Genomic DNA, 23,349 nt, shown 5'->3' with positions numbered 1-23,349 from the left:
CGTAGGACTTGGCAGAGGCAGGGGGACATTAGACTGCTTTTCTTAGAGATCCCAAAACCTATTTGGAATATTACTTTTGTAGGAACAAAATTTGGAAGTGGCTAGTCATCCGCCTCTGACAGAACTGAAGTTTGAGCCCTAATTTAATGATACATTTTTTTAATTCAAAATGACAAAAGATTAGAGTCGTCTCTTGAACGCATGGTGTGACCTGCACATTTTGCCGCCCTCGGGTTCTGTGTATAATACAGACATAAAAGCATTTTGAAGACTGAATTGTTAGGGTTGCCGGTTGGTCTCAGATTGTCCTCCTAACGCTCTCCTTTGATGTCTGTGTTCCCTTTCTCAAAGCAGGAGCAAGCATCAGGGTAACAGGTATTGGACTCTTTCTCAATCTTATCTGTGCTTTTCATCTGTCTTAGCACATTAGATGTATGAATCTTTTGCTTCATACATCTAAAGTCTCACCCATTTTTAAAACCACCTGTCCACATTAATAAATTCTATTATCATACCATAAACCTGCTTTTTTTTTCTTAGTATTTCAAATTCTTAAGAACCATTTTAGTTCTTGTTAATGCTTTACCATTTTTTTTTTGCTTTTTTTTTTTATGAAAATTAACAAAACTAAAAAGTATAACTCCAAGAAGGTAAGCTTTAGGTATTGGAAAGTCTGTTTGGCAAGACCAAACTGGGTCTTGGTTTTAATAATGGCATAAGTACATAAATAGAAAATTCAACCTTTTTTCTTAGGTTTCTTTTGGGAATTTTTTTTTTCAAAGAACTTTACTAACAGGATTATTTTTGGTAAGGAAGAACTGATGATTTGGAAAGATAAAAGTTAATATTATAATGGGATTATTTTAAGGTCCTTCCAACACCTTTCTCTGTAAAGGTACCTCATTTTAAAAATGTTAATTCACAAATCCTGCTGAAATTATAACTTAATTCTAATACAGTGAATGGTGGTGTGGCTCTCATTGTAATTTCAAGTGTGATTGGGTAAAATCATCCTGCTTCTGTCAAATTACCCTTAATATATTTTGAAAACAAGTTTTTTTATATATTAAAATAAAGATACTTAAATGTAGAGCATTCATTTGCCAAGGGCCTGCTATTCTAAGTTGTGCAAAGCATAAAATTCTCCTTTCTGTGTTGTGGACTGTTCATCCGCCATGGGAGAATTGGGTCCGAGACCCTATTGGGTACTCCCATTTTGTTGTATTAATCATAATAATCCAGAGATTATGGGTAATGTAGAGTTAATTATAATTTTTTATGTCTCTAACAGATTTCTCTTAAGCAAATTTTCATATATAAATATGGTTACCTTTAATACACTTAGAATACAGTTTTGAATCTGTTAAATGTTTACTTTTGTACAAATTTACTATTATATTAAGTTGAAGATAACATACTTGTTCATTCAATTATTAAGTATGTCCTAGGACAATTGAATAAAACAGTTATATACTTGAAAGTTACTCACTTAATGAAATTATCTATCATTTCTTTGTACAAATGAACAGCCTTCCCTGGGGTTAAAGTAGCAAGTTACTGTTTCATAATATGCAATTATGTTTCAGGGGAAAAACTGCTGTTCTTTTTTTCAACACAGTTTGCGAACATTTAGTTATTTTGACTTCACAACTATCTGAATTCATTTCGAGTAGTGCTCCATTTTGTTACTTGCAGGGCTTGAGCTAAAATTCTCCCTCCCCTGTCCTTTCCAACCTAAAGTTTGTCTTCTCTTTAAATTCGACATCCGTATCCAAGTCATCTCTTTAGTTTTAATAATTATGCACAGTTGCTATTTTTTTAAATTAAAATGAAACATCTGATGAGCTTATTTGCTGATAAGGCCAGGGTTCTCCTTCCCATTAGAAAGGTTGCCTTTGCTCAGGCCCATAGCCACGCTCCACTTCCACTGGTTTCTTTGTGAGCTAGGCACAGGGTGCACACCTGCTACGACCATGAAGTAATTCGGAACACTCCTCCTCCCACTTCACAGCCAACTCTGTCACGTAGAAAGGACTGTGTTGCACTCATCTCGGTTTTAGAGTACACCAAATAGATAATGGGATTTCCCCCCTGCTTTTAAACGGTCACTGGGTATGATTATTAATAAGCACGTCTGTTTTGGAACATTTTATCATAAGATGAAGAGGGTCAACTGAGGAATATTGTCACATTGTTCGGTCTATGAAGGGGAACTTAAAAGGCAAAGAATGCTCTAAAAATTCTTTTTTCCAAATAGAAAAGATGCGTTGTCTTTAGCTTATGAATACAAATATACTAATAAAATCCATGTCATTCGTAAAGTTGAGTTTCCGTAGTAACATTAACTTTAAATGAAAATATATTTAAAAGAACAATGAAACCACATCATCATCATAGATTGGTGTTGGAAGTCTAATGTATAGATTTAGCGTAAGTTCTGGATATGGGTTTCTGAAGTTTGTGCTAACATTTGATAGAACAGGGCATGAGCAAAAGTCATTTGCTAATTCTGTACCTCCATTTTACCATATTAGGACTTGCATGAAGGGAACAGTCTCTTTTTAATTTCTTCAGGGTTTAAAAAATGTGTGTAATAAAAGGGTTTATTTAGTAGAGAGTTTTTAAAGAATAAGGTTTTAGTTGTTTCATCTTACTGAAACCACCAGAGTAACAAACTACACGAAGCCATTTTTACTTTCAAGTTTGTATACTTGCCCCTCCAGAATGAAGAATAGAGACAGGAAGCATAGGGGAGGTGTTAAAAACTATATATTACCTTTTTTTTTTTTTTTTCTGATTATTGAGTGCTCTCTTTTCAGGTAAAAGCAAATGGAGTCTCTGCTGTCAGACTGGAATCACCCTTAAAGAGTGACCCGTTTGAAGATCTGTCATTTAATGTGCTTGCTGTATCCAAGCCTCAGTTATCTGTTCAAACATCATCTGTTCTAACTCCAAACCCAAAGGGGTTGGTTCAGTTGCCTTCTGCAACACAAAGTAACGTGACTACTTTGAGTTCTGTAAGTTGCATGCCTCCAATTCCAGCCCGGAGTAAAGCCCAGGAAAATATGCGATGTTCTCCAAACCCATTTGTTACTAGCTTGAGCAGCACAAATCCTTTTACGGACAGGACCGCCACTCCCGGAAACCCATTTAGAGCCGAGTCTCAAGAATCTGAGGCAACTTCATGGCTCTCCAAAGAAGAGCCTGTTGCTAACAGTCCTTTCCCTTCTCTGAAGCCTCTGGGTCATACCAGTAGCAAGCCCGCATCTTCACTGGATGGTTTTAAGGACAGTTTTGATCTGCAGGGCCAGTCTACGGCAACCATCAGCAACCCAATAGGATGGGTAACCTTCGAGGAAGAAGACGACTTTGGTGTGAAAGGGAAGTCAAAGTTAGCATGTCCAGACTTACTGGATCATCAGCCAAGTTCACTTTCTGGCTCCAGCGCGACCTTTGATGATGACTGGAATAAAGGTACAAATGTTCCTTTCTGTGCGTTGCCATCAAGAAGACCACCTCCACCTCCTGTCACTCTGCTCCCACCTGCCACCACCCCTTCTGGAGCTCCTTTCACAACCTTGGCATCTAAGGCATCACCCACACTAGATTTTACAGAAAGATAAGGTTATGCAATAGAAAACAATTGTTTTTTTTTGTTTTGTTTTGTTTTTTTAGTTTGGGCAGGTTAGAGCCAAAAGAATTGGGCATTAGTTATTCATTATGTGCAATAAGTAATTGTTAAGTGCACTGATGTTGTCATGAAATACCACTATTTAATGTGTACAGAGTTGGAGTATGTGTATATTGGAAATAAGGAAAAAAGTCCTTCTCATTAATACCTGGAGTTTTGGTGTGTTTCTGTTCGGATAAGTAAGAGAGAGTAGTAGCCACAAACAGTGCTCAAAACTACTTTCAAAAAAAAGTAGTCCTTATTCAGAAATTCTTTGCCAGTCTTCTCTGAAGAAACTCAAAAACCCCAAACTTCTAGCTGACATTTCTGCCAGCTCTTTCGTTCTTGGAAACAATTGGTGTTTCCAAGTATTCACCAAAGAGCTATCAAAGTTATACTGAAACAGTTTTGAAAGGCGTGGCTTTAAAAAAAAGTGTGTGTACACACTACACACACACACACACACACACACACACACACACACATATTCACATACACTTTTATATAATTATAAAACTCATAAATTCTAGGCTGTAACTCAGGCCAGATTTTACCTAAAAGTTCTAACAGTTCGCTTTTCAGTATTTCATTACCGAAAGGATGGCTATAAATGAAATTTGGACATTTCACTGATTTTCTTTCCAAACCTAGAATCTCACTACCAGATTTTCCTGCCATTCCATCCCGCTCCCCTGAACACACACATCTTTGTTACTGTGACTCCAGCACAGCTTTTCTCTGGGAGGGGTTCTTGGCAGCTGGAAGCAGTCGATTTTGTGGATGGACATTCCGGCCCTTACAAAAAAGCACTGTGGCCTTATCTGTCAGGAAGGCACATACCTCCAAGTTTAATGAGAAATTTTAGAGCTAAACGCACTCCCCTCTCTCTGCACTAAGGTGTATGTCGCCCTTTTCCCTCCCACACTTCATCTTTGCTGCTTTCGCTCTGGAACTTCGTTGGCAGGAAGGCAGCAGCCCTCAGGATGCCTGCATGGGGATCTACTCAGAATGCTTGGAACTGGGGAATCAGAGTGTGTGCTCTGTCCCCTTGGGAGGCTCCGTGATGCTGCTTTACATCGTGAGAGGCCACCCCTCAAATCAGCTGTGGGTTTTGTCTCCTGCACTGCCAGTATGCAACTGATCCTGCTTTTATTAATTTTATGAAGTTCACAGAATTTTTACACAATGTAGTATTTTGATACCATTCAGTAATCCCCAAAAGAAAACTCCTTGGACAATAGTTGTTTTGTTGTTTAAGTTAAAATCATCTTTACCCGGTAAGACTTATATTAACGTTCCTTTTATATAAAGAGTTGTATATGTCCACCTAAATTCCATTGTCCACATTCAACCTTCAGAGAGGTGCATTGGGAGAATATCAGAAAATAGAATTCATGGCTAAGATTGTGTAAAATGGAGAAAAGCACAGCAAACTGCATTGCACTCAAATACGTAAAGCAAATCTAGTAGGAAAAAAGCACTTTTCCAAATGCTCAAATGTTTATCAAAATACTATATTTATAGAAGTAATCCTCCCTCTGTTGACAGCCCAGATTTGCTGTTAGAAATAACTCTTGTGAGTTTTATATTGTGCTTTTTGAGGGTTCTAATCATTTCAGCAGTAGTATATTTTAAACAGCAGTATTACTATAAGCAGTGTGCTTCAGAATGTGAATTAACTTGTTGAAACTGTGGCTTTAACATCTATGTGATTAGTGTATATGGTATTTGCTCTCCCTTAGCAGAATTCATTATCTACTTCACTAGTGCAGATCGCGGTTCTGTGAGCAATGTTTCCTATTGAGTATAAACTACTGTCTACAATATACATATCAGGCAGCAGCTCAGCCTTTATCAGGAAAACTATATTTGGCACGTTGCTGAAAGGGCACAGAGTTCTGAAAGTCAAAGGTATGCTGCAAATAACTAGCCATAATTCTGTGTTATTAAAATATTTACCAGTTCTGTTAAAAGCAGAGCAGACATTAGACACTAAGGATCTCTTCGTGAATTCTTTGTTCTCTATAGTAGATTGCTGTTTATATGTAAGAATTTTATTGCTTATGTGGCATACAATATTTATAACTATATACTTTATAGAAATACAGTATTAAAGTCAGTGGTATACCAACATTCTGTACATATCCTGTGAAATGTGCTGTCATATGAAATAAATATACGTGTCTTTACCATGCTGACTGCTCTGCTCAAGAGGGAAGAATTTTTCTCAGCCACTTTCTTTGAACTTTTCGTATCCAAGTTTAATGACAATTGGGGATTAACTTGCATTGTCAAATCAGGTTATTTTAATTCAAGACCCTGTTTCATCTGTTTCACTTCTCCATGTAATACTCTAGAAGTAAGAAGACATTCTGAGACTATAAATCATCATTAAGAAGTCCATGCACTTACTCTGTAAGAGAGGCCCTCATTCCAAGTCTTCTTGGCTTGAAAATAACACTGAAGCAGGAACGATGATTTTTTCACCCACAGCAAAAGAAACAAGTCGGAGGAGAAGGGAGATAGGCCCAAGGACAGCCAGGCATAAGAGACTGACCTAAGACGACCCAAAGTGCAAGGCCAAGGCTAGTAGTTCTTCTGTGTATTGACTTTTTCAGTCCTATATGATTGCTATTCAAGACAGTAGCCTTGATTCTTTTTATTTTTTAAAAGATTTTATTTATTTTAGAGCAAGAGAGAGAGTGTGAGCATGGGGGGCGGGGCAGAGGGAGAGAGAGAGAACCTCAGGCAGTTTCCCTGTTGAGCACGGAGAGCCCACTGGGGGACTCGATGACACAACTCTGAGATCATGACCTGAGCCAAAACCAAGAGTCGTATGCTTAACCAACTGAGCTACCCGGGCACCCCTAACCTTGATTCTTAAATCACTGAATTATGTTCATTAACCTCTAAAAAGTTACAGAGAATGATAGGCTTTTATTTATTTTTTTAAGATTTTATTTATTTTTTTTGACAGAGATCACATTTAGGCAGAGAGGCAGGCAGAGAGAGAGGGGGAAGCAGGCTCCCCACTGAGCAGAGAACCCAATGCGGGGCTCGATCCCAGGACCCTGAGATCATGACCTGAGCCAAAGGCAGAGGCTTAACCCACTGAGCCACACAAGTGCCCCGAGAATGATAAGCTTTTAAAGAAACTTTTGATTTTGATGATTGAGATGTGTATATATACGCAGTTGTAAGAAATAATATAGAGAGAACCCAGGTGCCCTTTAAGCAGTACCCCCCTCCCAATTCCCTGCGTGGTAACATTTTATAAAACCATAGTGTAATACTACCACCAGGACCTTAACATTGATGCAAAACAGTTCCATCGCCGGGAAGATCCTTTGTGTTGCCCTTTTCCCTGCTGCCTTCCCATCCCTTCTCCCCTCACTTGTCCTTAACTCCCGGCAACAACAAATCTATTCTCCATTTTTATAATTTTGCCACTTCAAGAGTAGTATGTGACCTTTGGGAATGACTTTTTTTACTCTGCATAATTCTCTAGAGATTCATCTAAATTGCATGTGTCAATAGTCCATTCTTTTTTTTTTTTTTTTTTTTAATGATTTCATTTCTTTTGGAGAGAGAGCATTTATGTTAGAGAATGAGCGGGAGGAGGAGCAGAGGAAGAGGGAGAGAGAGAGAATTCCACGCCGACTCTGTGCTGAGGGCAGAGCCCAACGCAGGGCTTGATCCCAGGACCCTGAGATCACGACCCGAGCCGAAATCCAGCATCAGATGCTTAGCTGACGGAGCCACCCAGGCGCCCCTAGTCCACTCCTTTTCATCGCCAAGTGCCATTTCATGGTATGGATGTACCACAGCTGGTTTAACCATTCCCTCGCCCACCGAAGGACTTCTGGGTTGTTGCCAGTTGGGCACTATTATAAGTAAAGCTGCTACAAATATTCCTGTACAGATTTTTGGGTAAACATAAGTTTTCACTTCTCTGGGATAATGCCCGGGAGTACAGCTGGTGGATCATGGTGTAGTTGCATGCTTGTATCTTTAAAAAACTGCCAAACTGTTTCCCCGAAAGGACTATTTTACATTCCCATCAGCAATGTATGAGTGAGCCAATTTCTCTGCGTACTTGCCGGCATTTGTGGTTTTTTGTTTTAGCCATTTTAGTGGAGGATATATCATTGTGGCTTTGTTTCCTTAAAAGCTGATCGTGGGGGGTGCCTGAGTGGCTCAGTGGGTTAAGCCTCTGCCTTTGGCTCAGGTCACGATCTTGGGGTCCTGGGATCGAGCCCCACATCAGGCTCTATGCTCGGCGGGGCGCCTGCTTCCCACCCCACCCCCCGCATCTGCCTGCCTCTCTGCCTACCTGTGATCTCTGTCTGTCAAACAAACAAACAAACAAACAAACAAACAAAGCTGATTGTAGGGAACGTCTTTTCATGTGTTCATTTGCCACCTAATACCTTCTTTAGTGAAATATGTGTCTTTTGCCTATTTTCTAAATGGACTGTTTGGAGTTTTTTTTTATGATTGTGTTTTGAGGGTTCTTTGTCTATTCTGTATATTGGCCCTTTGTTAGCTATGTGCTTTGCAAATATTTCTCCCAATCTGTAACTTATCTTTTCATCCCCTTCACATGTAGCCTCAAGTCCACAAACTAACTATAGTAATGGTGATTGACACAGGACAACCAAACTCACAGAAAGCTGATGTATAAATCAAAAATGCCTGTTCATTAGTTTTAGAAACATAAGGCTGACCACATCAAGATTTAGTGAACATGTGGAAGAATGGGAACTCATACACCGTTGTTGAGAAGAGTAGGTCAGCAAATTAATTCTAGAGAGCAACTTAACAATGTCCAGTAAGACTCGTATACGCTATCATAAGAAATTTAACTTGTAGAGAAATTATAGTACACATGGAGCAGGACATCCATTGTTTGTAATGGTACAAACCAGAAATACAATAACCACCAGCAGGGGAATGGAGTGACCTGTTCATGCAGTGGAATACTATACAGCAATGAAAACAAGTGAAGGCAATATTAGTAAAGCTAATGACGTTAGAATGAAAAAATTAGTAAATCATTATGGAACCAATGGCAAGTTATCAAATAACACAGTATGAACCATTTATATAAAACTTAAAACAATGTCCTCTATTCTTTAGTGAGACATACATGTGTTGATGATAGAAAAATAGCCAATGGGAATGAGAAACTCAGGGTAGTATTTACCTGTAGAGAAGGGGAAGAAGAGAATGGAATCATATGTGGGAACTTTAACTGTATCTTTAATGTGTTAGGGCTTTTAAAAAAATTCTTTTTTTCGTATACTAAAAATGTGTTCTTTTCTTCCCTGGCTGCCTGGTATCTAGCAGCACTCATGAATGACCTATTAATTATCTAGCCCTCAGAAGTCATCACTAATGGATTGCTTCATTAGATACAAATGGTCCAAGATACCCTTCACCCTAGAAAGGCAACAGTACCTAAAATATTCAGAGGAAAGTTGCCAAACTGCACAAGAGCACACAGATCTCACATTTTGTCTGAAAATTCAGAACCCACTTCCGTGGTGGCAAGACAAGATTTTGGAACAATTTATGACCACCAGAAACACACTGAGAAAAAGCTACACACAAAATTGTGAGACATGGCCTATATGAGCAGAAAAAAAAAAACCAAAAAAACAAGAAACCACTGAAAGGAATATAATAAAAGAATAAAGTTTAGCAGGACTACAAAGGCAAAAATTAGTGCTGACAAAGATTAAAGTTACTTCAAGGGCTTGATCTGTGGAAATTTGGCAGATCTTCTACCAAATGATTAACAAACTACATATGTAAACAAAAGTGGATGGCCAGCACATGAGTTTTACACACTTTTAATATTAAACATTATACCCAGAGACCCTGTAATACAGGAGTCTGTGGATAAATCGTTCTCACAAGGCAACATCGACCAAGTTTTAAGCAGTAGTTGGCTCCATGAATACAGAATGTATTCAGGATAAACGAGAGATGAACTTATGGCCAGCAGGGAGGGGCTCCGAGAACGCAGGAGGCCCCCTTCCCCTTCTGGGGAGAGAGACATGTGCCGATCTGACCAGTACTGCCAGTTCCAGGGTCTGGGTGCTCCTGCCCCGCTACTAGAGATGAAAAACATCTGCTCCCTGGGCTCCACACCCTGTCTGTCCGGGATCAGACCAACCGTCTTCGTGATGAGGCCCTGCACTGGCTTTGGGCGTTTCCAGGCCTGCAGTCACACACCATGCGCTCGGCCCCGAACCCCAGGGATGAAGTTTCCACGGTGAGAGCCAAAGTTTCAGGAATACAAAGTAGCAGGTGCTTGCAACATTCAGTTAACTCGTATTGGGCCACGGCCGAAGGAGGGAACGGGTAGAGGCCTCGCACTATCTTAGCTTCGGTGGCACCTTGTTATCGGGGCAAATGTCACCCTCCCCGCAAGGCACTCCTTGGCCATCCAATCTAAAAAGCCAATCACCCTATTTGGTTCTCTTTAGGACTTCTGTTTGTATGTCTTGCCCCGTATTTTGTCTCTTTGTCCTCTCACTGGAACGTAAGCTCCACGACGGCAGTGACCCTGACTTGCCGCGGCGTCACCGACGCCCGGAAGAAACAGAGCCTGTTCAGTAAGCATCTGTTGGGCGGTGGGTCGATGGGCAATATGGGGACCGTCGCTCCGGCGGCAGCCGCTTGAGCCTCCCCGGATACCCGACTCCGAATCAGCCCGCACACAGCACCGCGGCCCCGCTCGCCCGCCCCGCGACGCTCACACCCAGCAACCCACGCGCACCGCCCGGAACTTCTCCAGACCGGAAACAGCGGGCAGGACTTCCGGAGGTGGTGACCGCGAGCGGCGGAAACGCCGCTGAGACTCGGAGTGGCCGTGGGCTCCTGCTGCGCGGCTCCGGTCCTGGACCTGCCCACCACCCCACCCAGTCCCGACCTAGCAGCCTCCTCCCACCACCCATCTATCTGAGTGGAACCCCGGGCCCAGGCGAGTCGCGGGGCGTTCCGCGCCCCCTTCCGGCGGCTTGGGTTGTGTGGGGGCGGTCGCCCAGACAACAGGCACTTCCGGGAGCGGGGCTCGGCTAGCCCCCCCCTTCCCCCCACCCCGCCCGCGGGGTGACGGCCTGGACCGCGGCCCTCTCCGACTGCGTGGATCGTTGCCCCGCAGCACCTGCTTCCGGGAACACATTGCCTGGACTCGCGCACTGCGGCTTAACTACCTTACGTTTCTGACTGGAGCCGGAGGCCCGTGTTTTTCTTTGTTGCTCCTGGCAACAGCCACTTCCGGGAGCGAGTGCCCTCCCCACCCCGGTCCCTGTACCGCTGGAGCCCGAGCCGCGAGTTCCGTCTCCTAGCAGCGGTTAGTGCGTGGTCGCAGCTCGCCTGCGGCTGAAGGCCTCCCGAGTCTCCTCGCCGCCTCGGCGGGGTCTCCGCGGCCGCCATGGTTCTTCTGCACGTGAAACGGGGCGACGAGAGCCAGTTCCTGCTCCAGGCGCCGGGGAGCACGGAGCTGGAGGAGCTCACGGTGCGGGTGGCCCGGGTCTACAACGCGCGGCTCAAGGTGCAGCGCGTCTGCTCAGGTGAGACAGGGCGGCGCGCGAGTCTGCGGCCCGGACCGTGGAGCCCAAGCCGGGGCGGGCCCGGGAGGGGAGGAGGAACGGGTCCTGTGCGATGGGAAAGTGCGGCGGGAGCCGCGACACTTGCTCCGGCTGGCTGGACTGGGGGTGCGGGGCAGGTTTGCTAAGATGTGCAAAGAGGTGCGGCTGGCGCGCTTGGAGGGGGATACCGGGGTCCCCCGGAGATGCCTGAAGAGCCAGCGGAGCGGGCGCAGACGCCGGCACCCGGCGGGCGGGAGAGACCGGGTGCTGGGCGCGGCGCCGCGGGGCCGGGAGTGAAATAGGCCCGGAGAAGGAATGACCCGGGGGCGCATTTTACTCTGGGCGGCGGAGCAGGTGCAGTGCAGTTGTGCGGTGGGAGGGGCGGGACGGCCCCGGCCCTTTTCAGAAGGGGAATTCGGGGGAGCCTGGGTGCCTCGGTTAAGCGTCCCACTGGATCTCAGCTCAGGTCTTGATCTCAGGGTTGTGAGTTCAAGCCCCGCACTTGGGCTCCACGCTGGGCGTGGAGCCTACTTTAAAATAAATAAAAGGTGAATTCATTTCAAGGGGGTAAGCACCTGACTTAACGACGGTGCCCCTTGGGTGGGAAGACCGGGCTGAGGGTCTTGCTGTTCCTGCCCTTCGCCAAGAAACACAAGCCTTCTTCTCATATTACGGCGTTTGGTCACTTATGTCAGTGACCTAGAGCGGCACTGTCTGGGGACTTTTTGCCGGGAGGGATGTGTTCCCTATTTGTGTGTCCAGTAAGGCACCCACTAGTGGAACACGACCCAGGATCTGTGTTTCTAATTACATATATATTTTTAAAATATTTTATTTATTTATCTGAGAGAGAGAGGGAGAGAGAGAGCGCGCATGAGCAGGGGGAGGAGCAAAGGGAGAGGGAGAAGCAGACTCCCCACTGAGCAGGGAGCCCAATGGGGACCTGATCCCAGGCTCCTGGGATCATGACCTGAGCTGAAGGCAGATGCCCAACCGACCCAGCCACCCAGGCGCCCCTAATTGTATTTCATTTTAATTTAAATGTAAAGAGTCAAGTGTAGCTAGTAGCTACCCCGTTAGGACATGAGCGTACTCCAGATGTGGTCCAGAATGTTACACTGTACAGAATGTACAGAATGTTACACAGTACAGAAACACTGTAACTATAATATGTGATTTTTGTGCCATGGAGAACTCCTTAAGGGTTATGGTTTCCACCTTTATGAGATAGACATAAAGTTTCTTAGTAAAATTTATTGATTTTAAAACAAGGTCAATATTACTTTTTTTTTTTTTTTTTAATTAAAGCACTTGGGGAGAAAAGGGACTCCCAGTTTCATTTTCTATAAAATTATCAGTTGAAAACGTGGTGCCAGATGTTAATAGTCATGTTAGTGACTCATTCGTGTGTTCTCCAGCCCCCACTAAACTGTGATCCAGGCAGGCCCAGGTGCTATGCTTTCAAGAGACAGGGATGACTGAGACCAGCCCCTGCCCCCAGATATTTTGAGTCTGGTGGGGAGAGAGGCAGCAAAGACCCCATGAAGTTACAGTCTTTGTTTTCTAGTATCATGTTATTACAGGCCATCTAGTGTCTTCCTACAGTGCTATGGGAAGACCCAGATCTATGTACTTTTCTAGAGGAAGGAAGGAAGGAAAGAAAGGCAAGCAATTTTGCAAGGCTAAAATGTGGATTATTCAGAGTAAATATATGTGGAATAGGAAATACATAAAGCCATGCTTTTGAATAGTGAGCATGATACTAGAAAACCAGTCTCCTCCCATCTCTGTCCCTTTGGAAGGGTGTGCATTGCCTCACATCCTCCTCACTGATCCGTTACCTAAATTATTTATGAAGCGTGTATTTAAAATCGCAAGGCCATGAAAGCCTCAGATGCTAGAGCTAGCTGTATATGAGGGAAGATGAGGATGTTGCTTCTCTGACCTACCTCACAAGGTGAAATTAAATAATCCACGTGAGCACACTTGGAAATTGTAACGCCCACTGTGGATATGTGTTCAGAGTATCAGTGAATTTGAGTTTGTGCCTCCTGAGGGCCAGGAAGTACAGTACAGCCGAGGGTCAGAGCAGGGAAGTCCAGCGCTGCTGTCGGTGACCACAGTGAGCCCCTAAATTCTCCGTGCTGCTGTGGACGTAGGACATGTCCGTGACCATTTGTCAAAGGTCAAGGGCAGGCCTGGCACAAAGCAAGTGACATCTAAGTGTTCGGTGAATAAAATAGGGACCTGACGGGCAAGATCCCTAAGCTCTAGGGAGCTTACATTTCAGTGTGGGTAGAAAGCGTTGTAATGGTGATCGTGATACATGTTGTCTAACTCTCTCTTATCTTGAAGAAATGGAAGAATTAGCAGAACATGGCATATTTCTCCCTCCCAATATGCAAGGACTGACCGACGACCAGATTGAAGAACTGAAGCTGAGGGACGAGTGGGGCGAGAAGTGTGTACCCAGTGGGGGCTCAGTATTTAAAAAGGATGATATTGGCCGAAGGAACGGGCAAGGTAATCCAGCTTGTGTCTTCTGTGTGCACGCCTGAGTACAGCAGCAAGTGTGCAAGAGGCTCTTTCCGTGAGAAAGCTCTTTTCAGCTTTCTGGACAAACCGATGAAATGCTGCATTGTACACCTCAGTCGTTGCGGGGCAGATCCGGAGTGAGCTGGGCAGCGAGCGGACGGACGCATCGGCTGCTCTTTCTGCCTACCATGCTGCTGCTCTTAAATCTGGGAGCTGAACCACCTGAAGCTGCCGTATTTGTAGGTAACAGATGGTGACAGTTGGCAGTTTCATGAGGTTCAGCCTCATCGTTTGCAGGGGAATCTTTGCAAAGCATCGAAGGTTCTGTTCTGCTATGGTTTGCAGGTACTGAGATTCTGTGAGGAAGAAGGAAATCGGTGTCAGTCCACGGGTCTCTGTTCTCATGGAGGGCGTGCCTCTCCGTGGCGTAGAGCAGAGCCCGCAGCTCAGAGCATGTCAGAGCATTCGGAAAGTGTCCCCCTGTAGCGAATGCGCAATCGGGTGGAATTTCAAGGAGAAAAGATTCTAACCCATTCGGAGAGCTTGTCCCTTTTAACTTGCAGGGAAAGCTCCATTGAAAAGACTCTAAACAAACACCTAAGTATCGCTGTGCCCCTGAAACACTGTTAGGTGCAAAAGAAATACAAAAGTGTCCCTACGAGGACTTTTTTTTTTAAGATTTTATTTATTTATTTGACAGAGATGACAAGCAGGCAGAGAGGCAGGCAGAGGGGGGAGGAGGAAGCAGGCTCCCAGCTGAGCAGAGAGCCCGATGCGGGGCTCGATCCCAGGACCCTGGGATCATGACCTGAGCTGAAAGCGGAGGCTTTAACCCACTGAGCCACCCAGGCACCCCTCTCTATGAGGACTTTACAGGCTCAAAAATATTTTGTAAAAAAATACTGAAGATAATAGGAATTTTTAGTATTATCTCCATTGAGTTTTAGCCTGGAAAATGGCTGACTGTCTTCTACATCTTTTCGTACATAGACTCATTGTCAGTTTGGAGAGATTCTTTGCTTTTTAGAAGGAACCACACCAATGAGAAAAATAATAGTATCTCATAAGAACCGGTTCATGGTTCATGATTGGTCTTTCAATCGGCATTGTCTTAAATTAACCCTTTCTGTTCTAACACAGCTTTATGCATCTAGCATTTTCTTTTCTTTTTTTTTTTTTTTTTTGAGAGAGAGAGGAGGAAGTAGGCTCCCTGCTGCGCAGAGAGCCCCATGTGGGGCTCGATCCCAGGACCCTGGGATCATGACCCGAGCCGAAGGCAGAGGCTTAACCCACTGAGCCACCCAGGCGCCCCTAGCATTTTCATCGTCTAATCCCTACTTTTCTTCGTTAAGAAATTAAGCTGTGAGAGAGTCTTACGTGACTTCTCACAGCCAGCTCTCCGGTGCCCCTGGCCCAAGTTCCGTGCCGGTCCTTCTCTCGTCTCCCAGCTCCCCAACTCAGCCAGGGGAGGGGTTAGGACGTGGGAGAACAGTTTTAAAGATGGCCATCTCTCTCCCTCTTCCCTGTTTTATTTTCATAGCTCCAAATGAGAAAATGAAGCAAGTTTTAAAGAAGACTGTAGAAGAGGCCAAAGCGATAATATCGAAGGTTAGCTTTGGAAATGCGGCCCTAAAGCCTGTTGTTTGAAATACCAGCTCCACGTCTGCTTCCAGGGTTCTCGGCGGATGGGCCTTTTCTTCTTTGTTAGCCTCCCAGAGTCAAGGGAGAGCAGCAGGCTGGGGGTGGCCCCTCGCTTTTCCTTTCCGTAAAGGTGACAGTGTCCTCCGGCTTGCGCTGGGCAGACGGCAGACGCCGAGTGAAGGGCGGCGTGTGTAGGACAACCGGGTGCCGGCGCCTGCGGGATGCTTCCGGAGCTTAGCAAAGAGAAACGGAAACGCTGTGGCCCTGCGTTAGCTCTCTGGATATTTGATTGACCTAGTACGTGCTGATAGGAGTTACTTTTCTGTGGATGGTCGTGACAATACAAAAACTTCCCTGGACGGAGAAGCCGGCATCCTCCTGTTGGCAGATACCGCGAATCTGGAGGAGGAGGACTTCAAACTGTTGGAAGAGTTGGGTTTTCGATCAGTTGTGCTATTCATGCATTGGCAGTGGTTCTGGCTCCCACGCCCCCCCCCCATCCCGCCCCCAGACCTTCACAGCTGAAGTTCACAGTTTGGGGGGTCGGGGTTTGAGTCCCTGGGCAAAACCACTGCTTCTGAACCCCTGTGTCCCAGATTCTGCAAGCTCCTAACTCATCCTTTTTTTTTTTTTTTTTAAAGATTTTATTTATTTATTTGACAGACAGAGATCACAAGTAGGCAGAGAGGCAGGCAGAGAGAGAGGGGGAAGCAGGCTCCCCACTGAGCAGAGAGTCCGATGTGGGGCTCGATTCCAGGACCCCGGGATTGTGACCTGAGCCAAAGGCAGAGGCTTAACTCACTGAGCCACCCAGGCACCCCTAACTCATCCTTTTTAAGTGTTTCAGGAAAGACTACCCTTCTGTACCTATTAATAGAGCCAAGGCTCTGTGAAGTCCTACAAGGAACGCTTTGGTTCAGTCCCACGTTTGCAAAATGCATTTGACCCCAGAATTTTTTTTTTTTAAATATTGCTAATGATGATAACGATTAACACCTAGTCAAACTAGCACCTATCAGGACGAGTTAGGAAAACAGTCGCCTGGGCCCGGCCCTGCACCCTTCCCTCCCCACACGGTGTTCTGGGCGTTTTTTCCCCCTCTTCCCTCTGCCTGGGCATGAGTTTGTGTAGTTCTCTCCCGGCTCACCGAGAGCGTCCGCAGGCTTCCGGTCCTCTGCTACCTCTGGCCCCAGTTGCAGAGGCCCCGAGCTGCAGGCCCAACTTCTCGCCCAGGGCCCTTTCCACACCACCGCCAGACCTGCGGTGGGTGTAACTCTCCTCACCAGACCCTGCCCTGTGGGGGCAGTTAGCCCTGTGGGTCCAAACACCACGGGGCCGCGGGGAAGGGTTCGAGTCCCGTGGCAAGAGCTTGGTCACACGGAAGTTGCTCTGTCACCTTCCATGTTCCCTGGTCGGGGTTCACTGCCCTTGGCCTTTGGAGGAGCTTTTACAGAAGCTGACTCTGGCACCCCGCCAGTTAGCATTGGTGGCGCGGGTGACACGCTCCCAGCAGAAGCCTTCCCTCACGGGACCCCGTATCTGAGAGCTCTCTTCACCGTTCCTCCGGCATATGTCTCTCATGAGAAGGCCTGATGTGTTTAACGGGGGTTTGGGTCAGGAAACAATCCATGAGCCCAGGGAGTAGGTGAGGCAGGACTGTCCCCTCCGTTTCACAGAGAAGCTAGCTTTCGAGAGTTTCAGTCTGGGGCCCAGTGGACGGTCCGCCTTCCTCCCTCAGGCTGCACATCCCACCTGTCCTTCTCACCCCTCTCTGGGACCTGGGTGTCCACGCCACAGGACGCCTGGATTTTCTCAGAAACAAGGATCTTCTCCTTCCATCTTACTCATCTCCCACTCAGTGACAGTGTAACGCTGTTGCCCAGAACGGTCTCAGCTCAGATGTGAGCTGCAGTGTGTCCCCCTTTAGTGCAGGACCTTTAGTCCTGCCCTGCCCCTTGGCCCCTGCCCTGCCATGGGGCCCCCCAAACCCAACTTTCCTCGCCCCCTTGGGCCTCTGTCAGCTCTCCATGGGCCCCGGGCAGGCCCCGGGCTCTGAGGCTCCGAATGGCCTGTTTCCTGTCCCCTCTCCCTCTCAGTGGGCAACTTTGCTTCCTGCCTGGCGGAGACCCAGGGCTGTGGGGCAGGAGCCCTCACTTCTCAGTCCCTCCTGCAGGTCGTCCTTCCCTGCAGACTGGGAATGACCAGCGTCTCCCATCCCCCGGTCTGTCTCGCATTTCTGCTACTACCCCCACTGCAGCTTGTCTGGATCCCTCTTCTGGAAACCCAAGAAGGGCGGGGGTGGGGTGTCCAGTCTCTCCCCATCCCATGGGCTGCGTCCACCCTGCTGCTGCCCTCAGGCCTCTTTCCTTCCCCGGAAATCAGTTCTCTGCAGCTTCACCCTCTCAGCACCCTGTCGTCTGCCTTTCCCTCCCAGGAACCTTCCCGAAGCCGAGGTGCTCTGGGTTTCTCAGGACCCCGCTTCTGTTTCCTTTCCCCACAGCGGACGTCTACCCAGAATTTCTTGAGCATGAATGATTAGATGATTGGTCACACGATTTAACTCCTCTCCAGCCCCCTGCCTCGCCCTGGAGGTGATGATGGGAGTGTGGTCTGGAAGTTCCAACCCTCTAATCCCAGTTTGGTCTCCCTGGGGTGGCCAGCCCCTCCCCGGACACGGACACGAGGTCCCACGTGGGTCACCTCGTTAGCATAAACTTGGGTGCAGTCCAGAGGGGCTCATGAATAACAGCAGACATTCCTACCGCTCAGGAAATTCCTGGGGATTTTGAAGTGCTGTGCCAGGACCAGGACAAAGAGATGTATTCCTCCGAGTATCACTCCTCCCTCTGCGCTCCTCCCTGTTTCCGTCTCCACCCTGTCACTCGCCCACCCGGGCCACCTCCCACCCCCCCACCCCAGGTGTTGTCTGATCCCTGTGGTGGGTGCTGGCGAGTGTCCTCAGCCCCGCTCATGGTCTGCCTTCCGTGGGGGGTGGGGGGGCGATGCATAGACGCCCCAGGAGTAGACAGTGGCTTTGGTAGCAAGTACTGTTCGGGTCCTTTTTTTTTTTTTTTTTTTTAAAGATTTTATTTATTTATTTGACAGACAGAGATCACAAACAGGCAGAGAGAGAGGGGGAAACAGGCTCCCCGCTGAGCAGAGAGCCCGATGCGGGGCTCGATCCCAGGACCCTGAGATCATGACCTGAGCCAAAGGCAGAGGCTTTAACCCTCAGAGCCACCAGGCGCCCCTGTTCGGGTCCTTTCTGTTGCTCTGGCAGCAGCTGGCGAGAGTCTTAGCCCCGTTGTAAATAGCGATGCCTGTTGTTGGCCTTTTCAGAAACAGGTGGAAGCTGGAGTCTGCATTACCACGGAGATGGTGAAAGACGCCTTGGACCAGCTTCGAGGGGCCGTAATGATTGTTTATCCCATGGGGCTGCCGCCCTATGATCCCATCCGGATGGAGTTTGAAAATAAGGAAGATTTGTCTGGAACCCAGGTATGCAGCTCTGGGCATTCTTTAAGGTGGGTCACGTCGGATTTGACCCTCCGCCTCTGGACCTAGAATTTTGCTCCATATGTGGGTTGGCCCCGTGCTTTCCCGAGCTTCAGGGCAGAGTCCTGAGCTGAGAGAGGGACCCCAAAGGTAGTGCTCCCGGGTGAGGGCAGGCGGGACGGGTGTGAGGCTACCCATCAGGAGCAACCGAAAACGTTCCGGTTTTCTTTGGCCACTGGGAAGCCAGAAACCCAGTTTGTCCCAGTTTCTACCCAAAATGTATTGGTCCCTTTGCATGGCATTTTGCGTTCTAGCTTTACCTTTTGCTTCATGTTATTTTCTTGCCTTTATGTTCCATTTTCCCTTGTTTTTCTCCCTGATTGCTTATCCTGTTGGGCAGCATGTGCGGCTCTGAGCCGTTTTCAGCCCGTGGGCTGTGCGGAAGCAAACACACAGCCTCGTTAGGCCTGTATGTAAAACCCAGCAGGATTCCAGTGTTCTTTGCTGGCAGGGTCCTGCAGTTCCGTCTGCGAAGGACCTTCTAGAGAAGGTGCAGATGAGATCAGACGCTCTCTGCTTTCCCAGAGCAAGAAGTTAACTGAGCCGGGGCATGAATTGAAACTAACAGGGAAGGCATTCAGGTGAGCCAGGCTGGAGCGCCTGGCTGACGCTGTTGGTTAAGTGTCCGACTCTTGATTTTGGCTCAGGTCACAATCCTCAGTGTCATGAGATCGAGCCCCAGGTCAGGATCCACATGGAGCCTGCTTGGGATTCTCTCTCCCTCTCTCTCTCTCTTTGTTTCTTCAAAAAAAAAAAAAAAAAAAATGAGCAAGGTCTTTGACTTGTTGGAGGGTTTGGTTTCCTTCTGTTGCGGGGAGAGGAGATGGAGGGTGGCCCCACACTGAACCTGCCCCCACAGTGGTGGGGGGGCGTGGGCACCTGCCAGGCTCCGCACACCCGGGTGGGATCACACACTGGGGGTCGTGTCCCAGCAAAGCTTAGAGCTGGTTTTACCGTGGCCCCAGGCAGGACTGCGTGTCATCGAAGAATCAGAGGCACAACTGTGGTGGGCGGCCAAGGAGCTGAGAAGAACAAAGAAGCTTTCTGACTACGTGGGCAAAAATGAAAAAACCAAAATCATCGTCAAGATTCAGCAAGTAAGTACTTTTGCTTTACCATGTCACGAGTGTTTGTTAATTATTTTCCAACCGATAAAAATTTAGAATAAACCTGACCTAACATCCTTGCTGCCAATACTTTAATGCCAGTGGTCCAGGCTTAAAGGAAAACTGTCCTCTTTATGCACCAGCAAAACCTGGGAGAGTATGTGGACTGATTGACACCATCTGGAGTTTGTTTTAAGGAGGGGGGTGCGGTGGGTATGCCATGTTGATTTCGACTTTAGAAATGGGCTACAAGTAACTAAAAATGTTTCTTGAAATGAAAAATACAGCCTAGAGCACAGATTTCAAGTTTTCCAAGTACTGCTACTCTAAACGAGGAGGATGTGTCAGAGGCCTGTGCGGGCATAGGTAGTGTACAGCTGTGTGTCCGTAAGGTGCTCGGGTCGCGTGCTCTGTCACAGCCATGTCTCTGTGATTTGGGGGAACAGTGTCCCTCCCCTGCCCCACTGGACCTGCAGTGGCTGACGGGGGAACAGCCATGACAGATGGCACTGCCCGGCCTCTGGTCTCGGGCCCCCATGGGGGCCCTGGGCGAGGGGCTGCTGGAGTCCAGGCCTTCCTGTGGTGATCAGAATGGGTCACCTGCGTAGCTGTGGGCAAAGGAGGCTGTCGTCCACAGTCTGTTCCCCTCGCGCCTTTCAGAGGGGACAAGGTGCCCCAGCCCGGGAACCAGTGATCAGCAGTGAGGAGCAGAAACAGCTGATGCTGTACTATCACAGAAGACAAGAGGAGCTCAAGGTAGCGGGTCCACGGAAGGTTTTCCGCAGAGCTGGGCCAGGGGCATTCACCCCCTGGCCCCCGAGTGCATGGGGCAGTTCTGGGGGGTGGCGAGCTCTGTAGGATGTGGGGAGGGGGTCTTGCTGGAGCTCCCGCCTCTCCTGGGCCGCGCGGACCCTGTGGGGCGTCCACCTGCATCCGCCTCTGGAAGCATCCTCCTGGGGAGGCGGGGAGTGGGAGTTTGGACACGGGTTCTTTCTTTGGTCTTTTGATGTTGCAAAACACTTTCCAGAAATGCCTTCCTGAGTAAAACATGTTTGTTTCCAGAAATTGGAAGAAAATGATGACGACTCCTGCTTAAATTCTCCGTGGGCAGATAACACCGCTTTGAAGAGACATTTCCACGGAGTAAAAGACATCAAGTGGAGGCCAAGATGAAGTTCGCCAGCCGCCAGCACTGTCGGAAGTACTAGCTCGCTTTTCAGTACGCAAATAATACAAATTTAAAAGAATAATAGTAATATAGGGGCGCCTGCAGCCTTCTGTGAAAGATGTTGAATTTCTAGTTTTCCTAGTTTTTCTTTCCATTTGAATGTTTAAAAGAAAAATTATTCAGGGTCTTAGAACTTAATAAATACATCCTCAGAAGAATCGGCCTAAATTATTTCTATTTCAAAACAGTATTTAGTATCTGATATTTTTCTTGGACTGAGCACTAAGGATGGAATGAATGACAGGCATTTGTTTCTTCCGGATTTCTTTGTTTTCTGTTCTCGCCGGCTGAGGTCCGGAGGGAATGGAAGTGCCCTTGCTCCCCGGGAGCCCTGCGTGCGCCGCGCAGCTTGGCCGCTAGAGGCCGCTCGAGGCCGCCCGCCGCTCACCGCCCTCCGGGAGGCGGGGGAACCGCAGCCCCCCACGCGCGCGTGACCGCCCGCCACCCAGGTAAAGTCGGCCTCCTCGCCGACGCCCGCCTGGCCTTGCTTTCTGGGCGTGCAGGCCACACCCGTGTTGGAAGCCGGCTCGCAAGCCCGTCTAGCCTGGCAAGGGAGCCAGTCCTGTCATTTCTGGGCTCTTCCTGGAAACGAATGCAGGCGCTGGTAGCACACGCTTGTCCCCTGTGGGCTCAGCCGGCAGCTCTCCGGGTGCTAGGCTGCCCCCCAGGCTGACGACGGCGTCGGGCGTGGGGGCCCCCGGCCATCCTGACGGGTCTTCTAGGACAGCTTGGGTTTGAAACCCCGTCCCTCACCCCCACAGACCCTGGCACCCGAGCTCCGCTCCTCTCCCGGACTGCCTGGGCGGCCCGCGTGGCCTAGAAACCCTGCCCCGCTTGGCCTTCGGTCTGTGCGGTGCCGTCCCCTCGCTGGAGGACCTGCGGCGTGCCGGCCTGACGTAGAGCCGAGTGAGGGGGGCTCGCCCCGCCCGGGCCCTCCATTGCCCCCCACACCTCCTCCTCCCCCTGTAGCCGCGATGGGAGATGGCGCTCTGGTGGCAAGCGGCGGGTGCGTGCGCTCTACCGGCCAAGGGGCAGGCTTCCGGGGGCGCAGGGCCGGCCACGGCCGCCTCTGCCCACCTCCAGCAGCAGGATTTGCCAAGACGCTGCCCTCCCCCAGAGGACTCCATCCTTGACAGACTGGCCTCTCCAGTGCAGAAAGGACCTCGAACATTCCACGCAGTTTCTTCTCCCAAAACCTTCAGCCTCCGCTCCTCGCCTCCTCTCCTTCCCACCATCTCCAGTTTCATGGAGCGGCTGCCCACCCTCCCTCCCCCACCCCCGCCCCCAGCAGGCTCCCTGGCTTCCTGCTGTTCCCGAGGGAGGGCTGCAGCCCCCTGCCCGTCTCCAGGGCGCCTTACACTTCTGCTTGATTGACAGATTTTGTAAAATCAAATCTGCATCTATTTTCCTTTTGCATTATGATTTTAAATGTTCCATGAAGAGTGTTCGTGCTTGATGTGAAGTTTGCAATAAGATCCCATGATTTTATTCGAGGCCCGTCCTGCCTTTGACGATGTATAGTTTCTGTGCGTCACATCCGAGCGAGACTTGCAAACAGTGTTTTCAGCCACACAGTCACAGAAGGTCTTTTTAAGAACAACTGTTTGTTTCCTTCGAACTCTTATTGACTCCATGGGTATAAATGCTTTAGTGGCCATGAGAGTTACTCTATGGCTTTCCATAATCCGAAGTTAGGAGCCAGAGGGTCGCTCACTTTTCGGTATAGAAATCACTAGATTTGGGACAACTGGGTGGCTCAGTCAAGCATCTGCCTTCAGCTGGGGTCATGATCCCGGGGTCCTGGAATCGAGCCCCGCACTGGGCTCCCTGAACAGCAGAGAGCCTGCTTCTCCTCCTCCCTCTGCTGCTCTCCCTGCTTGTTCTCCCTCTCTTTCTCTCTCTTTCTCTGTCGAATAAATAAGTAATTTAAAAAAAAATAAAATCTTAGAAAAATCACTAGATTTCTACGTCACACTCCACCTCTGGTCTGGATACTCACGTAAAAAGAACAGT

At 48.1% G+C, this 23,349-nt stretch overlaps 2 protein-coding genes across 6 annotated transcripts in view; both read left to right on the top strand.

Annotated features, from left to right (window-relative positions):
- Positions 1-5,860, top strand: part of LOC111155704 (synaptojanin 1) — an 87,379-nt gene extending 81,519 nt beyond the window's left edge. For 2 of the 3 annotated variants that reach the window (XM_022516018.1, XM_022516020.1), the window contains one exon: positions 2,820-4,134. In XM_022516018.1, the coding sequence (XP_022371726.1) occupies positions 2,820-3,623 (804 nt within the window). In that variant the 3' untranslated portion in view covers positions 3,624-4,134. Of the gene's footprint in view, positions 1-2,819 lie in introns of all 3 variants that reach the window. The other variant, XM_022516019.1, reaches the window with a different exon arrangement.
- Positions 5,861-10,681: 4,821 nt separating this feature from the next.
- LOC111155786 (chromosome unknown C21orf59 homolog) lies at positions 10,682-21,494 on the top strand. Of its 3 annotated transcripts, none has more exons than XM_022516187.1 (7): positions 10,684-11,253; positions 13,627-13,794; positions 15,347-15,414; positions 18,793-18,945; positions 19,968-20,099; positions 20,769-20,864; positions 21,171-21,494. In XM_022516187.1, the coding sequence occupies exons 1-7, from the start codon at positions 11,115-11,117 to the stop codon at positions 21,279-21,281; spliced, it is 867 nt and encodes a 288-aa protein (XP_022371895.1). In that variant the 5' UTR covers positions 10,684-11,114; the 3' UTR covers positions 21,282-21,494. The 3 variants fall into 3 exon arrangements, with proteins under 3 accessions (XP_022371896.1, XP_022371895.1, XP_022371894.1); XM_022516186.1 differs by having other exon boundaries at positions 10,686-11,253; positions 18,787-18,945; XM_022516188.1 differs by lacking the exon at positions 20,769-20,864 and having other exon boundaries at positions 10,682-11,253; positions 18,787-18,945; positions 21,171-21,491.
- Positions 21,495-23,349: the final 1,855 nt, after the last annotated feature.

This window comes from Enhydra lutris, unplaced genomic scaffold (genome assembly GCF_002288905.1).
Source record: "Enhydra lutris kenyoni isolate GAN:26980312 unplaced genomic scaffold, ASM228890v2 scaffoldscaffold43, whole genome shotgun sequence".
NCBI lineage: Eukaryota > Metazoa > Chordata > Mammalia > Carnivora > Mustelidae > Enhydra > Enhydra lutris.
The sequence above is the reverse complement of the archived record's forward strand: the minus strand, read 5'-3'. Positions and strand labels throughout refer to the sequence as shown.

What these genes read in the sequence shown, in the direction of transcription:
- LOC111155786 (XM_022516186.1), top strand. Translation starts at nt 11,115, where the DNA reads ATGGTTCTTCTGCACGTGAAACGGGGCGACGAGAGCCAGTTCCTGCTC. An exon ending in TGGCCGAAGGAACGGGCAAG is followed by an intron (nt 13,795 to 15,346) that starts GTAATCCAGCTT and finishes TTATTTTCATAG; the next exon opens with CTCCAAATGAGAAAATGAAG. An exon ending in TCATCGTCAAGATTCAGCAA is followed by an intron (nt 20,100 to 20,768) that starts GTAAGTACTTTT and finishes CGCGCCTTTCAG; the next exon opens with AGGGGACAAGGTGCCCCAGC.